The sequence below is a fragment of the Protopterus annectens genome, chromosome 5.part0 (genome assembly GCF_019279795.1).
Source record: "Protopterus annectens isolate FY-2018-M chromosome 5.part0, PAN1.0, whole genome shotgun sequence".
NCBI classification, from domain to species: Eukaryota; Metazoa; Chordata; order Ceratodontiformes; family Protopteridae; genus Protopterus; species Protopterus annectens.
In genome coordinates, this window is record NC_056735.1 from 507,227,250 (window position 1) to 507,240,053 (window position 12,804).

A 12,804-nucleotide genomic window follows, 5' to 3' on the forward strand; every position below is an offset into this window, starting at 1 on the left:
GGGATGATGTGTCCCCCGTCAAAGAAAAACAACTTTGAAAAGTTTATGTGAACTCTTTTCCACTCTGTTTTGTAAATTATCAGTCAGATTACTTTCCTCTGCAATTTTGCTGTAGATTCTTGGCTAGTGAGTCATGTGGGCCTTGAACAGTGATTCTAGTTAAGAATTTTCCACTGGAGGCATGAATCTTTTTTCTTTATTCCAGCCTCAGAAAGATGTATCTTTTCAAGTATCTGGACCGGCTTTATAAATTGCTTCACCTTACAGCTGCATCATTTTTAGCTGTTATGGAGGCTACCCTACAAAACTTGTAGAAAACAAAAACTAGCTGATCTTTATTTGATAGCCTTCCATATTTACAAATGCTCTGCCACAACCGTGGTTAATATATGTGCTTGCCTTATTTACTGAAAAATAAATGGAACTGAAAAAAAAATGTATTATATGATGCCTCAGTCTTTAAAATAAATTTGCATCAAAATGCCCAAAGTACAACTTGCAGAGCAGAGTGGTCTGTGGATCTGAGAGAGATAAACTCTGAAAGCATACAATAGAAATTTCCTCTTGTGAATTTATCTGCTTGTATGTTCAGCAACCACTCCAGAGATACCTCTAATTCTGCTCAGCATTCAATAGCAAAAAGGAATGCAGTAAAGGAACAGCAGTTATAAAGATGAGTTACTTATCTTATATCCTTGACCCTAATATTTTAGGTGACATTAAAACTGAAGGCATATTGTCACGTGCAACCTTTGAATTTCCCTTCACCTAGTGGAGAAAGAGGACGAGTTGTGGAATGAGCACCCCCCCTATAATGAACTATCTTTGTGAACCAGCATGTAACATTTAATGCACTATAGGAATTACTCCTCAATGTCCTTGTCACAATTGCTAAACCCTCAGTAATGTAAAGGAATAAATCATGCCATAGTAGTGGATTAGGATGCGCCGTTCCCTTGCTCTGGAAACAGTTCTGTACCATACATCTCCATAAGGGTGACAACTCCACAGGACTATCTAACTTCCGGCTTATAGAAGTACTGCTCCCCTCACCAGAATACTCAGAAAATGTGTACATAGGCAACTCATGGACTACTTACTCAAAGAAAACCTAATTACAAACACACAACACAGATTCCATCCTTACCACAGCACTACTACTGCTTTCATTTCCTTCACAAACTTAATCTTCCTTTCCAGAGACAATAACAAACTTACTTCATGTCTCTTTCTTGACCTATCTAAGGTATTCAATGCCATCTCTCATCCTATTTTACTGTCCATACTCTCTGACATCAACCTGTCCAGTTCTCTAGCTATCTCACTAATAGACAGCAATCAGTTAAGTGGCTCTTCTCAATGTCTCCCTTTCTCCCCATTAAACAGGTATTCCTCAAGGGTCAATTCTCGGTCCTTTATTGTTTAATATCTTCACTAATTACTTGCATTTTTCCTGTCCTGACTCCTCTCTTATACAATACACAGATGACTCCAGTCATCTCTACTGCAGATTCCCTCTCTGACCTTCATCTCATCACCCAAACCTTCTTTAACTCTGTTGAACAATGGATCTCCAATAACCAACTCATCCTAAATCCTAAAAAGACTAAGCTTCTTCTTTTCTTACCTAAACCTCTCACACACCTCAAACCTACCTTTTCCAGTGCATCCTTTGACAACACTGTTATCAATGCTGAAAAACACACCAAACTGCTTTGAGTCATCATAGGTGACCAACTCATATTTGGCCACCATGGCCACCACTGCATCATAATCACATCAAAAACTGGGGCTACTATACAGAAATAACAAATACCTCACAAAAGACTCTGGACTTGATCTTGTCCAGGCCTTCCTTTTTCCTAGTCTTCTCCACAGCTCACAAATACTAAGTAACTTACAAGCCTCTCTCATTTTCCAAACTGGAATCCACCTATAACAAAGTTGAAAGATTTGCTGCTCGCCATTCCTCAGACACTCCACTGCCAATCCCACAATCTCCTACACTGGCTAGAGTTTCCCCACCAGCTTATCTACTCCCAACTCCTTATGATTCATTCCATCTTAAACAGACCCTTCAATAGATCCTTCTCTCACCGCACTTATCCCAAGCTATACTCATTCCAGAACTTTCAGAAGTTCCAACCAACAACTGCTGGAAATTTAAAAACCCCAAAAATCCATAGGCCAAAATCTCTATTGCTACACACCCGCACTAGCCTGGGGCAAACTACATTTGCACATCAGAAACATAGTCCATGCACAAGAATTCAAAAAAGCATTAAAACAACATCTCCTTCAGACCTGGACCTTCCTTAATACCTTCTCTCACTCCCAACCTGTCTGCCTTCTTCCATCACTTTACTAGTATCTACTCTACCCTCCATATTACTCTCAATAAACTGTCAATATTCACGTAGCTGCAAACTCTTACTACAGTTCTCTAAACTTCTAAACCTAGACATAGCAATATGCTGTCTCTCATCCTACCTGCCTTTTCAAAACATAACTACTTCCAACTTCTTCTCATAATTTTTGTACATAATAACTTACTTGACTGTGAGCTGCTAAACCCAGTTTGTACTCCTTTTCCATATGCTTGTGAGCTTTTGTGAATTTAATCTCATTCTGTTTTTTCACCATGCCTATGACTAATTTCTCATTTCTTAAAGCTAAAATGTATTGTATACTTACCCTAACACACTTTGTATATATATATATATATATATATATATATATATATATATATATATATATATATATATTTTTTTTTCTGTGAACTGTATGAATTGTAATTATGTTTTTTTGTTTATTTGGGAGCTTATGAATTCTAACTGTGCAATTTTGTTTCTTCAGTGGAGTTTTTCTCCTTGGGCCTCCACTGAAAAAAGGGTACTAGCCCAGTCAGACTTTCCTGGTCAAAATATACCAGATAAATAAATTATTACTATTCACTGTGTTTAACACTTTAATGACCAGTTACGTTTTCAGATCTCTGCCCTCAGAAATTAAGACAAAAAGGCGTTTTAATTCCATAAAATACACGGTTAGGCTATATACTGCTATCTCATCATCATGCAATACCTTTTAATTTTTGCCTTTGTTATTTGAATGTTTTATACACATCAATGACCAATATCCATTGTAGAAAGATATTTCATGAGTACAGAATACATGCTATCAAAAATATATTTGCCAACATCATTTTAACATTGTTTATTGCATGCCTAGTAAAAAAAATGTCTCTAGCATGATAAAAATGAAAGATAACCTTTAGCATGAGTGAGAGTATTGTTTATTATTACTGGGCAATATTCTTTGTTACTACTGGAACTGGCACAGTCAATCCCATTAAATTAGTCTTCTTCAGGAAGACGTTCTGCCATAAGGCCATAAAATGGTTTTCGGTAAAGTTGTGCTATTTCAGTCTCCCTTGAATTATACCTCTTAACCTCTTAGCCCAAGAAATCTGGACAAAGCCTAAAGTAATGAGGGGACAAAGGACCAAAAATAGGGACAGATTTTAAATATTGCTCTTATAAACTTAGAAAGTTGGTATGAATAACAGGATTTGTGTTAGCATGTATTTTATGAAGGATGTGAATTCTGAAACTGAAACATATGCCTTTATTTAATGATTTCAGTCCTCAGTGAATTGCCATAAAACCACAAATTTTATGAGGAACAGACCAAAAAATATGAGACAAGAATCTGGACAGTCAAAAGGTATGCCTTAAATTGCTATTAGCATACATATTCATTCTCCCTGTCCTCTCTGTGTATATGAATTGCCCCCACATTACCCCTCCGTTTCCCTATCTGTTAAATCCAATAACACTATTAGCACTTGAGTACTTAACAATGAACAAGAGATGTCTTCTCTCACTATCTTTTTATTTAACTTTTTACCCATAAGCCAGCTCTCACTGTTTTTTTAGTTCTTGGCTGTTTTCTGTCTCTGTTAGTATAGGGCAGTTAACCTAGTACTAATCTATGAACCTATGAAAATAAAACTAAAATCAAGGCCAATCGCAACTGTCAAGATACTTTGTCTACTTTTGCTGTGTATTGTCAAGAGTGAAAGGTTGTGGAACAACAGTTAGCTTCTGATCCTTATTAATAGATCCTAAACAGTGATTAACTAGAAATATATGGACTGAAAATTTTCCACACAGAGAAGTTTCTTACACTGTTTTGTTTAATTAATATAGTTGCTTAGCATAAACATTTGGTCGTACTAACTTGATTTTTTTCTAAACTTGGGTTATATCTACTGTGATAAAGGTACTTCATCTGATGTAGTCTTTCTGGATTTCAGTAAGGTGTCTAACCTGTTCCATATCCAAAGGCTACTCCACAGTCTTATAGCATTTGTAGTCTGTAAAGGAATGTTTGAATAGGAAGAGAAGTGACCATATAGGAAAATTCCAATGGTTGTTGAAAGGGCTCTTCTTCAGGGAAAACATGCAAGTACTAGTGAACTTTATTCATCCTCAGTTGACACTTTACTCTTAAACTGCTTATTTTAGATTTAGCTAAGGACAGTAAAATCAAGATTAATTTGTTTATAGGTAATGGCTTAAGCAAAACAAGTCAAGCTGGGTCTAATAATACTTGGAAGAAGAAAGGGAGTCAAACAGGAAATGAAGGTGTTTGAGAAGATGGAAAGAGATATGTGGTGTGAGTGGACTTAGAGAAGGATTTTATCCTCATCCCAGTATATCAGAAGAAGAAGAAAGAAAGAGTGACAACATAAAACAGCGGTCACGGGGTCTATAAGATACAGAGGTAGAGAGATAAGCAAGTAATCCGAAGGGGAAAGAGGAAATGGGAGTATAGCAGGGTGGCAAACCACCAATGTGAGCTTTTGTCAGGTTTTCTTAGACTATCTGCTTAACCTTGAAATGTGAAAAAGACTGGAGGGGAATCAAAAATAGTGATGTTGTACACAGTAGACCACCATTTAACCTAACGTCATCATTCCCCATGAAATTCATGGAAAAGATTTTTAAAGGCAGACTTGTGCAAATAGTCTGCTGATGACAACCATTACTATGTTGTGATGAAAAATATCCTATCAGTCAGCACAGATCTACTTCTGTAATTGCAACTCTCATGACGGATATAAGCAATAATGAACATTTTTTTACCTAGACATTAGCATCCAATTCTGTACAGCTCAGAAGGCTAATTCTGTACAGCTCAGAACTGCCAGCCCCTCAGCCTGCCTCTGGGCCCATCTCATTTGCTCACTCAACTGAGTGCAGTGAGATCATATTCTGATTTCAGGCACTCCTACTGTGTATAAAGAGAGCATCTGGGAAATAGAAAAAAAAAATTAAGCTTATTTCCTGCCTTTCTTGTTAAGTGGTACAGACTATTTGTAGGCTTCTGAGCCCTCAAGCCCTTCTGTGTTTGAGGGAAGCCTTCTAGCTTGTTTTTTTTTTTCTTATAACTAGCCAGTTTTCTAGTTTCAGCACTCAAATCTGTTTCTTGATCTCAGCACTTGTTCAGAAAAAAAAAAAAAAAAAAATGTCATCTGCTTTTACTGTACTTGTGTTTTTACCTACTTCTTTTTACTTTTGCATCATCTTAAAATACTCAATTGTATTTATTACTGCTTGGTGTAACTCATTCTAAGCCTTTTGGTTTAAACACTTGGGCTTCGGACCAGTTAGTTGTTTTGCACTGAGAGGGTTTGTGGTCTGCACTGTTGTGGCAGAACAGGTAGCTTACATCCTTCTAGGTTGAGAACTGCTGATTGAGGGCTCAGTGTCTGTTATTCTAAAAGTGTATTAATTCTGGTTTAAGCACTTGGGCTTTCAAGCCAGTTATTTTACATTAAGAGGGTTCGTGGTCTGCACTCTTGTGGGAGGAGAGGCTGGACTCTGCCCTTCTGAGCTGGGAATTTCTGGTTAAAGGCTTATAGTGCATGCATATCTGAACTGTTTCTTACTGAAGTTGGTGCGCCTTGTTTGCTGTGGCATAGACTGGATTCGGGCCTGCTGGATCTAGCTTTGTTTGTGTAACTTGAGCACTAATCCAGACATTCTCTAAAGTATTCAATGGTATTTATTACTGCTTGGTTGTAACTTGATTAAAGTGTAGCTATCATTCAAGTCTTTTGGATTAAGCACTTGGGCTTCAGACCAGTTGTTTTACATTAGGAAGGTTTGTGGCAAGCACTGTGGTGGCAGGACAGGTAGCTTTCATCCTTCTAAGTTGGGAACTGCTGATTGAGAGCCCAGTGTCCAAGTGTATTAGTTCTGGTTTAGGCACTTGGGCTTCAGGCCAGTTATTTTACATTAAGAAGGTTCGTGGTCTGCACTCGTGTGGGAGAAGAGGCTGGACTCTGCCCTTCTGAGCTGGGAATTTCTGGTTAAGGGTTTATAGTGCCTGAATATTTGAACTGTATCTTACTGAAATTGGTTCACCTTGCTTGCTCTAGCATAGACTAGATCCAGGCCTGCTGAATCTAGCTTTGTTTATATGCTTGTTGTTTGTTTGCTTGTTATTTCCCTGGAAGCTAATTCCACCTAATACGCAACTTCTCAGCGCTTCTGTGGATCACTAGTGATATCTGCATTGCTTACTGTACTTATTTCCTTGTTTCACTTGAAAGAAAGTTACTGTTTGTCGTTTTGCATTTAGTTACTTGTAACACATTGCACTCAAGTTACCTGGCACTTGCTCACTAAAGCAATTATATAAGTCAGCACTAAAAATTAAAAGCACTACACCCTCACTCCCCACTGGCCCTTGTTTTCAATTAAGGAATTCCCAATATTATTCTAGCATGTCCAAAGGTCAGTTGTCAATCTTCTCTCCGGTCCAGCTGGTGAATCTGGGAATCTTGAGGCAATGTTATAACTGCCTCATGTACACAGACAACCCTCTCCTCCTCCCACATAACACAAATACTTGAGAGATGCAGCTGTTTAGCCAAACTGGAGGCTGAGCTCTCTCAACTCAGGACTGGCAAGACCAGACAGGAGGAGAAGGCAACTACACACACCACAAAACCAGCCTCACATAATGCTACCACTCCACTGAATCAAACACATAAACACACAAAGACATACTCGGAGGCTCTGAGTAAAAATTTACCTAAACAGCAGAGGCCTCCAAAGCAGACACCCAAACAACTGCTACCTCAAGACACCCCACAAGCAACACATAAACCACAAAAGCAGTGTGCAAAGCAGTCACAGCCCTTAAGGCCAAATACAACACCAAACATACTTGTCATAGGTGACTCCATAGTCAGACACACTGACGTCCCACTCACCAGGCTGAACAAGGAGAGGATCACAGTAAGCTGCCTATCGGGTGCTAGAATCCGCCACATAACACAAGCACTCGGGTCACTCCACGGCAAGTACAAATATGACACAGTCATTGTCCATGCTGGTGTGAACGACCTGAGACGTACCTCCCTGGACTACATGAAAAGAGACATAGAGGAGCTCTCTGATTATGTAGCCCAGGCAGGTATGACCCTAACCCTGAGCAGTATCCTTCCTTCACCAAGAATGATGCCACAATATAGAGACAAGATGATCAGCTTTAACAATTGGCTTAATGTCTGGTGTCATTCAAAGGGGATCCAGTGTCTGTCTGCCTGGGATGACATGCTTGACAAGCCACGCTGCTTCGCAAGGGACGGCTTGCACCTGTCACCCCTGGGATTCCGGATATTGGCTAAGGCTCTTGCCACCCCCATAGTGCCTTTTTTAGGCAAGGCTCAAATTCTAAACCTGCCACCCTAGAAAACAAAAATGGGAAGAAACTGAGGGTAATGCTGCTCAATGCCAGAAGTCTAAATCTCAAAATGCACGCACTGGAGGCCCTTCTCAGTATGGAGAACATCGATGTCTGTGCTGTAACTGAAACCTGGTTCAAGGCTTCTGAGAGCACCCCGGCACTATTAGGTTTTACCTCATATCATGCGTTCCGGCCCCAAAACCCGAACCACACCACAAAAGGAGGGGGTGTATCCATATTCATAAAGGATACCCACACCTCCAGGTTGGTGGCAACGCTAAGCTTCGGAAACCATCCAGGTGCAACTAACCATAGGCAAAACTGCTCTACAAATTGTACCATGCTACAGGCCACCCTCTCAAACTCAGGAACCCCACACAGCCTTCCTGAAGAGACTGGAGGGTATAAATGTATCTCCAAACACCATCATATTGGGTGACTTCAACTACCCGAATATAGACTGGGAACATTACTCAAGCCCTAACTTTCTAGCCCAACGGTTCCTGGAGTTCATAAATTCAAATGCCATGGAACAGCTAGTCACTGTTCCCACGAGAGGAGAAAATATACTAGATCTCATTGTCACAAACATGGGGACAAAATGCTCCACACCAGAAGTATATCCCTCATTGGTGAGATCTGATCATAAACTAATCTCACTGGAAATCCACATCCGCCCCACCCCAAACAAAAAAGTCCATAGTGAAGAACTTCTCTAAAGCAAACTTCACACTACTCAAGACTGGTGTGGTATCCTTCAAGGCCCCTGAGCCAGTGGAAACCACAACCCAAGCTCTTGGAAGCCCTTACAAATGCCTTCTATGAACACCTCCAGGACTGCATGGATCAGGCAATCCAAAATAAAACCAAGCCTCTTTCCACAAACGTGAATCGTCGAGTCTGGTGGACCCCAGCCATTAACAAACTTTACAATAAGAGGAGAAAGCTATTACATGATAGAACAAAATCCATAAAAGGGAAGTCACCCCTGATCATTATTAGTAAAAAATACGAGCACTCATAAAATCAACTAAGGCCAATTTTGAGAGAAAAATTGCCATGGATTCAAAGGACAATCATAAGGCCTTTTTCAGCTATGTTAGGAACCTGGGTGGAAACTCCCAGATATGCTCAGAATTAGTCCAAAATGATACAAAAATCACTGAACCCACAGACATTGCCAACATACTGGCAGACAGGTTCAGTGCAAACTTCACCCCTCTCCCCTAAAGGAGAGATAACTATCCCAGCCGAGTGTAGCCTCCCGGACATCTCAAATGCGCAGGTGAAAGCTGCTCTCTCTAAAGCTAAAAACACAGCATCAATGGGACTGGATGGTGTCCCCGGCTGTGTGCTACACGAGCTAAATGAGGAATTAAACCCGCACATAAGGCAGCTGTTTAATCTCAGCCTTACCACAGGATACGTGCCCAAGGAGTGGCGACGGCAACTGTTGTCCCACTCCACAAAGGCGCCTCTATGGACCCTGGTAATTACCGCCCCATAAGCTTAACAAGTCTAGTCTGCAAAGCTATGGAGAGGATCATAATGGAGCTCATAAACAAAGATATAGGGGACTTGCAGACATTGGACCCGACCCAGTTTGGCTTTGTCAAGGGAAGATCATGCCTTTTGAACTTGGTCGATTTCTTCGAAACAGTCACCAAGGCCATTGATGAGGAAAGGCAGTCCATACAGCCTACCTTGACCTTGCAAAGGCTTTCGACACAATACCCCACTCGGGTATTGTAGAAAAACTTACCAGCTTAAATGTAAACCCATATGTCACAAGATGGGTTGCAAACTGGCTTAAGGACAGAACCCACAGGGTTAGAGTTGCTGGCGCTGTGTCAGACTCCAAGCCGGTCACAAGTGGTGTCCCACAGGGCTCGGTCCTTGGCCCCTATTGTTTGGCATCTACTTCTCAGAAGTACAGGCCAACATAGGAGGACTTTGGCTGACAAAGTTTGCAGACGACTGCAAACTGGGCGCCATAGTGGAAAGTGCATCAGACACGGATATCCTTCAGAAGGGACTCACGGAAACAGATAGCTGGTGCCAGAGCCATGGCCTGAAGTTAAACGCCAAAAATGTATAGTCATACCCTTCGGGAAAAACAAGGTAACCCCAAGCTACCATATAGGTGGCAATCCACTAAGCACAGAAGAGGTTATCAGGGACCTGGGGACCCAGGTTGACAGTGGCCTTTCTTTGACACTCACATTGCTAAAGTGGTTAGAAAGACCTTCTACATTGCCCACCTGATCATGAAGGGATTCACATCCAGATCTAGTGAGGTCATTGTTCCCTTGTACTCTTCACTTATCAGACCAATGATCGAGTACAATGCCCCATTCGGGATGTATCTCACCCGACATCTGCAGCAATTGGAGAGACCCCAAAAGTTCCTCACCAAAAGGATAAAGGGACTCCAAAATCTGTCATATGCTGCCAGATTGAAGAAACTCCAGCTCTATTCAGTCGCATACCGTCTGCTCAGAGGTGACATGTGCCTGACATACAAGGCCATGTCCAACCCGGAATTAATGGACATGCTCCACCTCAAAAAATCCAAATCCACCAAAACCACTAGAGCAAGCGACTTAAACCTTAGCACGGATATAAATAGGACGTGCTGGAGGGATAGATTTATCACTCAGAGACTTCCTATGCTGTGGAATAAAATCCCGGTCCATGTGAGGCAGAGCACCTCGCTGACTCTGTTCAAGAGAAATCTAGACCTGTGGATGGGAGATCGTAGGTTTAGCCCCGGAATCATCTCTGTGTCACTGCTGGACAGAGGCACAACAAACTAATGGGCACAGTATTTTTTCATATAAGGGGTGGCGTAAGCCACAAAAATTTGGGCTAGGCTTATAAATGCCTTAGGGCAGATAGCCTAGTATAAACCTATGAACCTATGAACCTAAGGGGCATTGGAATGGGGCAGATGATATTTTGATTTGGAAGGAATTAGCTGACCATCAGGGTCAAGAGAGTAACAGATGATTACTGATGAAAATGAGTTGCTCAGTAGTATTTGTCAGTATTAGTACGTAGGCCTGCTTGACACATTAACACATTACTGCTGGTGTCAGAACAAGATGAGCTTGCACGTGGATCACAACAAACCGGGACAGTGGCAACATATTGTGGGTGGTGAGATGAGAAGGAACCTAAAGAGGCTATGGGGTGGGCTATCAGGTGGCATCAAAGATTTACTTTGAAAAACAGTTAACACCCCAAGGGGGACACAGTATAAGTAGTAGTTTATGGGTTAAAAATGACAAGAGAAGAAGAGTTTTGGGGTAATGATCACAACTGCCTCTTTTTTGTATTTTATTCTAATGCTACAGCTTTCTTTGTTCCTTTCATCATATTTCGTGTCCCCTCACTGTTTTCTAGGTCTGTTTATGTTCATATTTACTTTCCACTTTCTAATCTGCATCTCACATCCTACGCTATTTCATGAAAAATATCTTGATGAATTCCTTTTGTTTACTGAGCCCTGAAATGGATGTTCACGTACAGTTATGATTTTAGAGCTACAGTCCTTAGATTGTAAGACCTGGCAGATTTTGGCCAAGTTCAATTCATCAGAACTAGTTGCCATCCATTGTTTCAAGTTGTTAAATATTTTCATCGATGGTGTTTTAATATGTATGAGTTCATCCCAAGACCATGGTGTTAGCAAAAACTCTTCTGATGGCTTTATTAGTAATCCAATCGATTGCTTAAAAAAATAAAAAGGACATAAACAGAATATTTTAAAATGGAATGTAAAATACAGATTGAAGACTGTTATTGAATAATAGTGACAGTCATGTTAGTATGTTTTTGCTTTATGGCACAATCATTACCAGTAATTCAGCATTCTACAATTCTAATTGTTGTCATCATTTTATCTGTCTAGTTGTTTACCACTTATATATTTGTTCCATTTTTTTAGTCAATCAGTGAGCAACAGCTGGCAGACGGTGGCAGATCACATAAAGTCAACATTGTACACAGTAAGAGGACTGCGACCAAACACCATTTACCTCTTCATGGTCAGAGCAGTGAACAGTCAATGCCTGAGTGATCCTAGTCCAATATCTGAACCAGTTCGGACACAAGGTAATGTCTACAGTTTAACACCAACAGATTCATAGTTAATCTGGACAACAGTTTGTCTTCCCTAGCACGTTTATGGTTTTATTTTGTAAAACTCATTTTACTACTTCTGTGTTACAACTTTGAGAAATGCCAAGAATTCAAATTTGGCTTTGTCAGTTATGTTTACCAGAGTACCTTGGTAATTTCTGAATGATCACTGAATTTATTAAAAATTAAACATGGCTTTCATATTGGAATCCAAGAAAACTGAGTATATGTAAATCACTAAATTGCCACTCTGGAGATTAGCAATGCTTCCAAGCATGTTTGCTGTATTTATTTTGTCTGAGAGAGATAATATGAAGAACCTTGAGTCAGTAAGACTTATTCCTGAAAATTAAGCATCCATTAAGCTGAAAACAGTGCTCAGTAATTGTCACCAGTGAAACAGTTTCACCTGAGGAAGGCCAGTTGTCTCCACTCTCCACATAACACAGATGCCCTCTCCGATTTTACACTGTATTAAACATACTAACCACTGAAAATGTGTCCTCTCAGAAACATGCAAAAGTTCATAAGCCATGTGATCATTGAATCAGTTTTTTCTTTCTTTTTTTCATCAATTCTTTTACTTTTGAAATGCTTTTTTAACAATGTCTAGATAAAATTATATTCCACAAACCAAATTTAGGTAAACCACGAGTCCTCACGCACACACACACACACACACACACACACACACACACACACACACACACACACACACACACACACACACACACACACACACACACTTTAGTGTTTATTCTGCACCCACACCTGTTGATCAAAGCATTACCAGCTCAATGTGTGGCCTGTGGGATCTTGGAATTGTATATAGTAAAAGTTGTTTTACATTGAATTCAAGCCATCATCCTTCCTGTGTTGTTCAGATTGTTTAAGCTG

General features: G+C 40.3%; 1 protein-coding gene across 18 annotated transcripts in view; it reads left to right on the forward strand.

Annotated features, from left to right (window-relative positions):
• ROBO2 (roundabout guidance receptor 2) overlaps nt 1-12,804 on the forward strand; it is a 1,870,921-nt gene that overhangs the window by 1,440,157 nt on the left and 417,960 nt on the right. For all 18 annotated transcript variants that reach the window (XM_044072440.1, XM_044072432.1, XM_044072427.1 and 15 more), the window contains one exon: nt 11,714-11,880. In XM_044072440.1, coding sequence (XP_043928375.1) covers nt 11,714-11,880 — 167 coding nt within the window. The remainder of the gene's footprint in view (nt 1-11,713; nt 11,881-12,804) is intronic.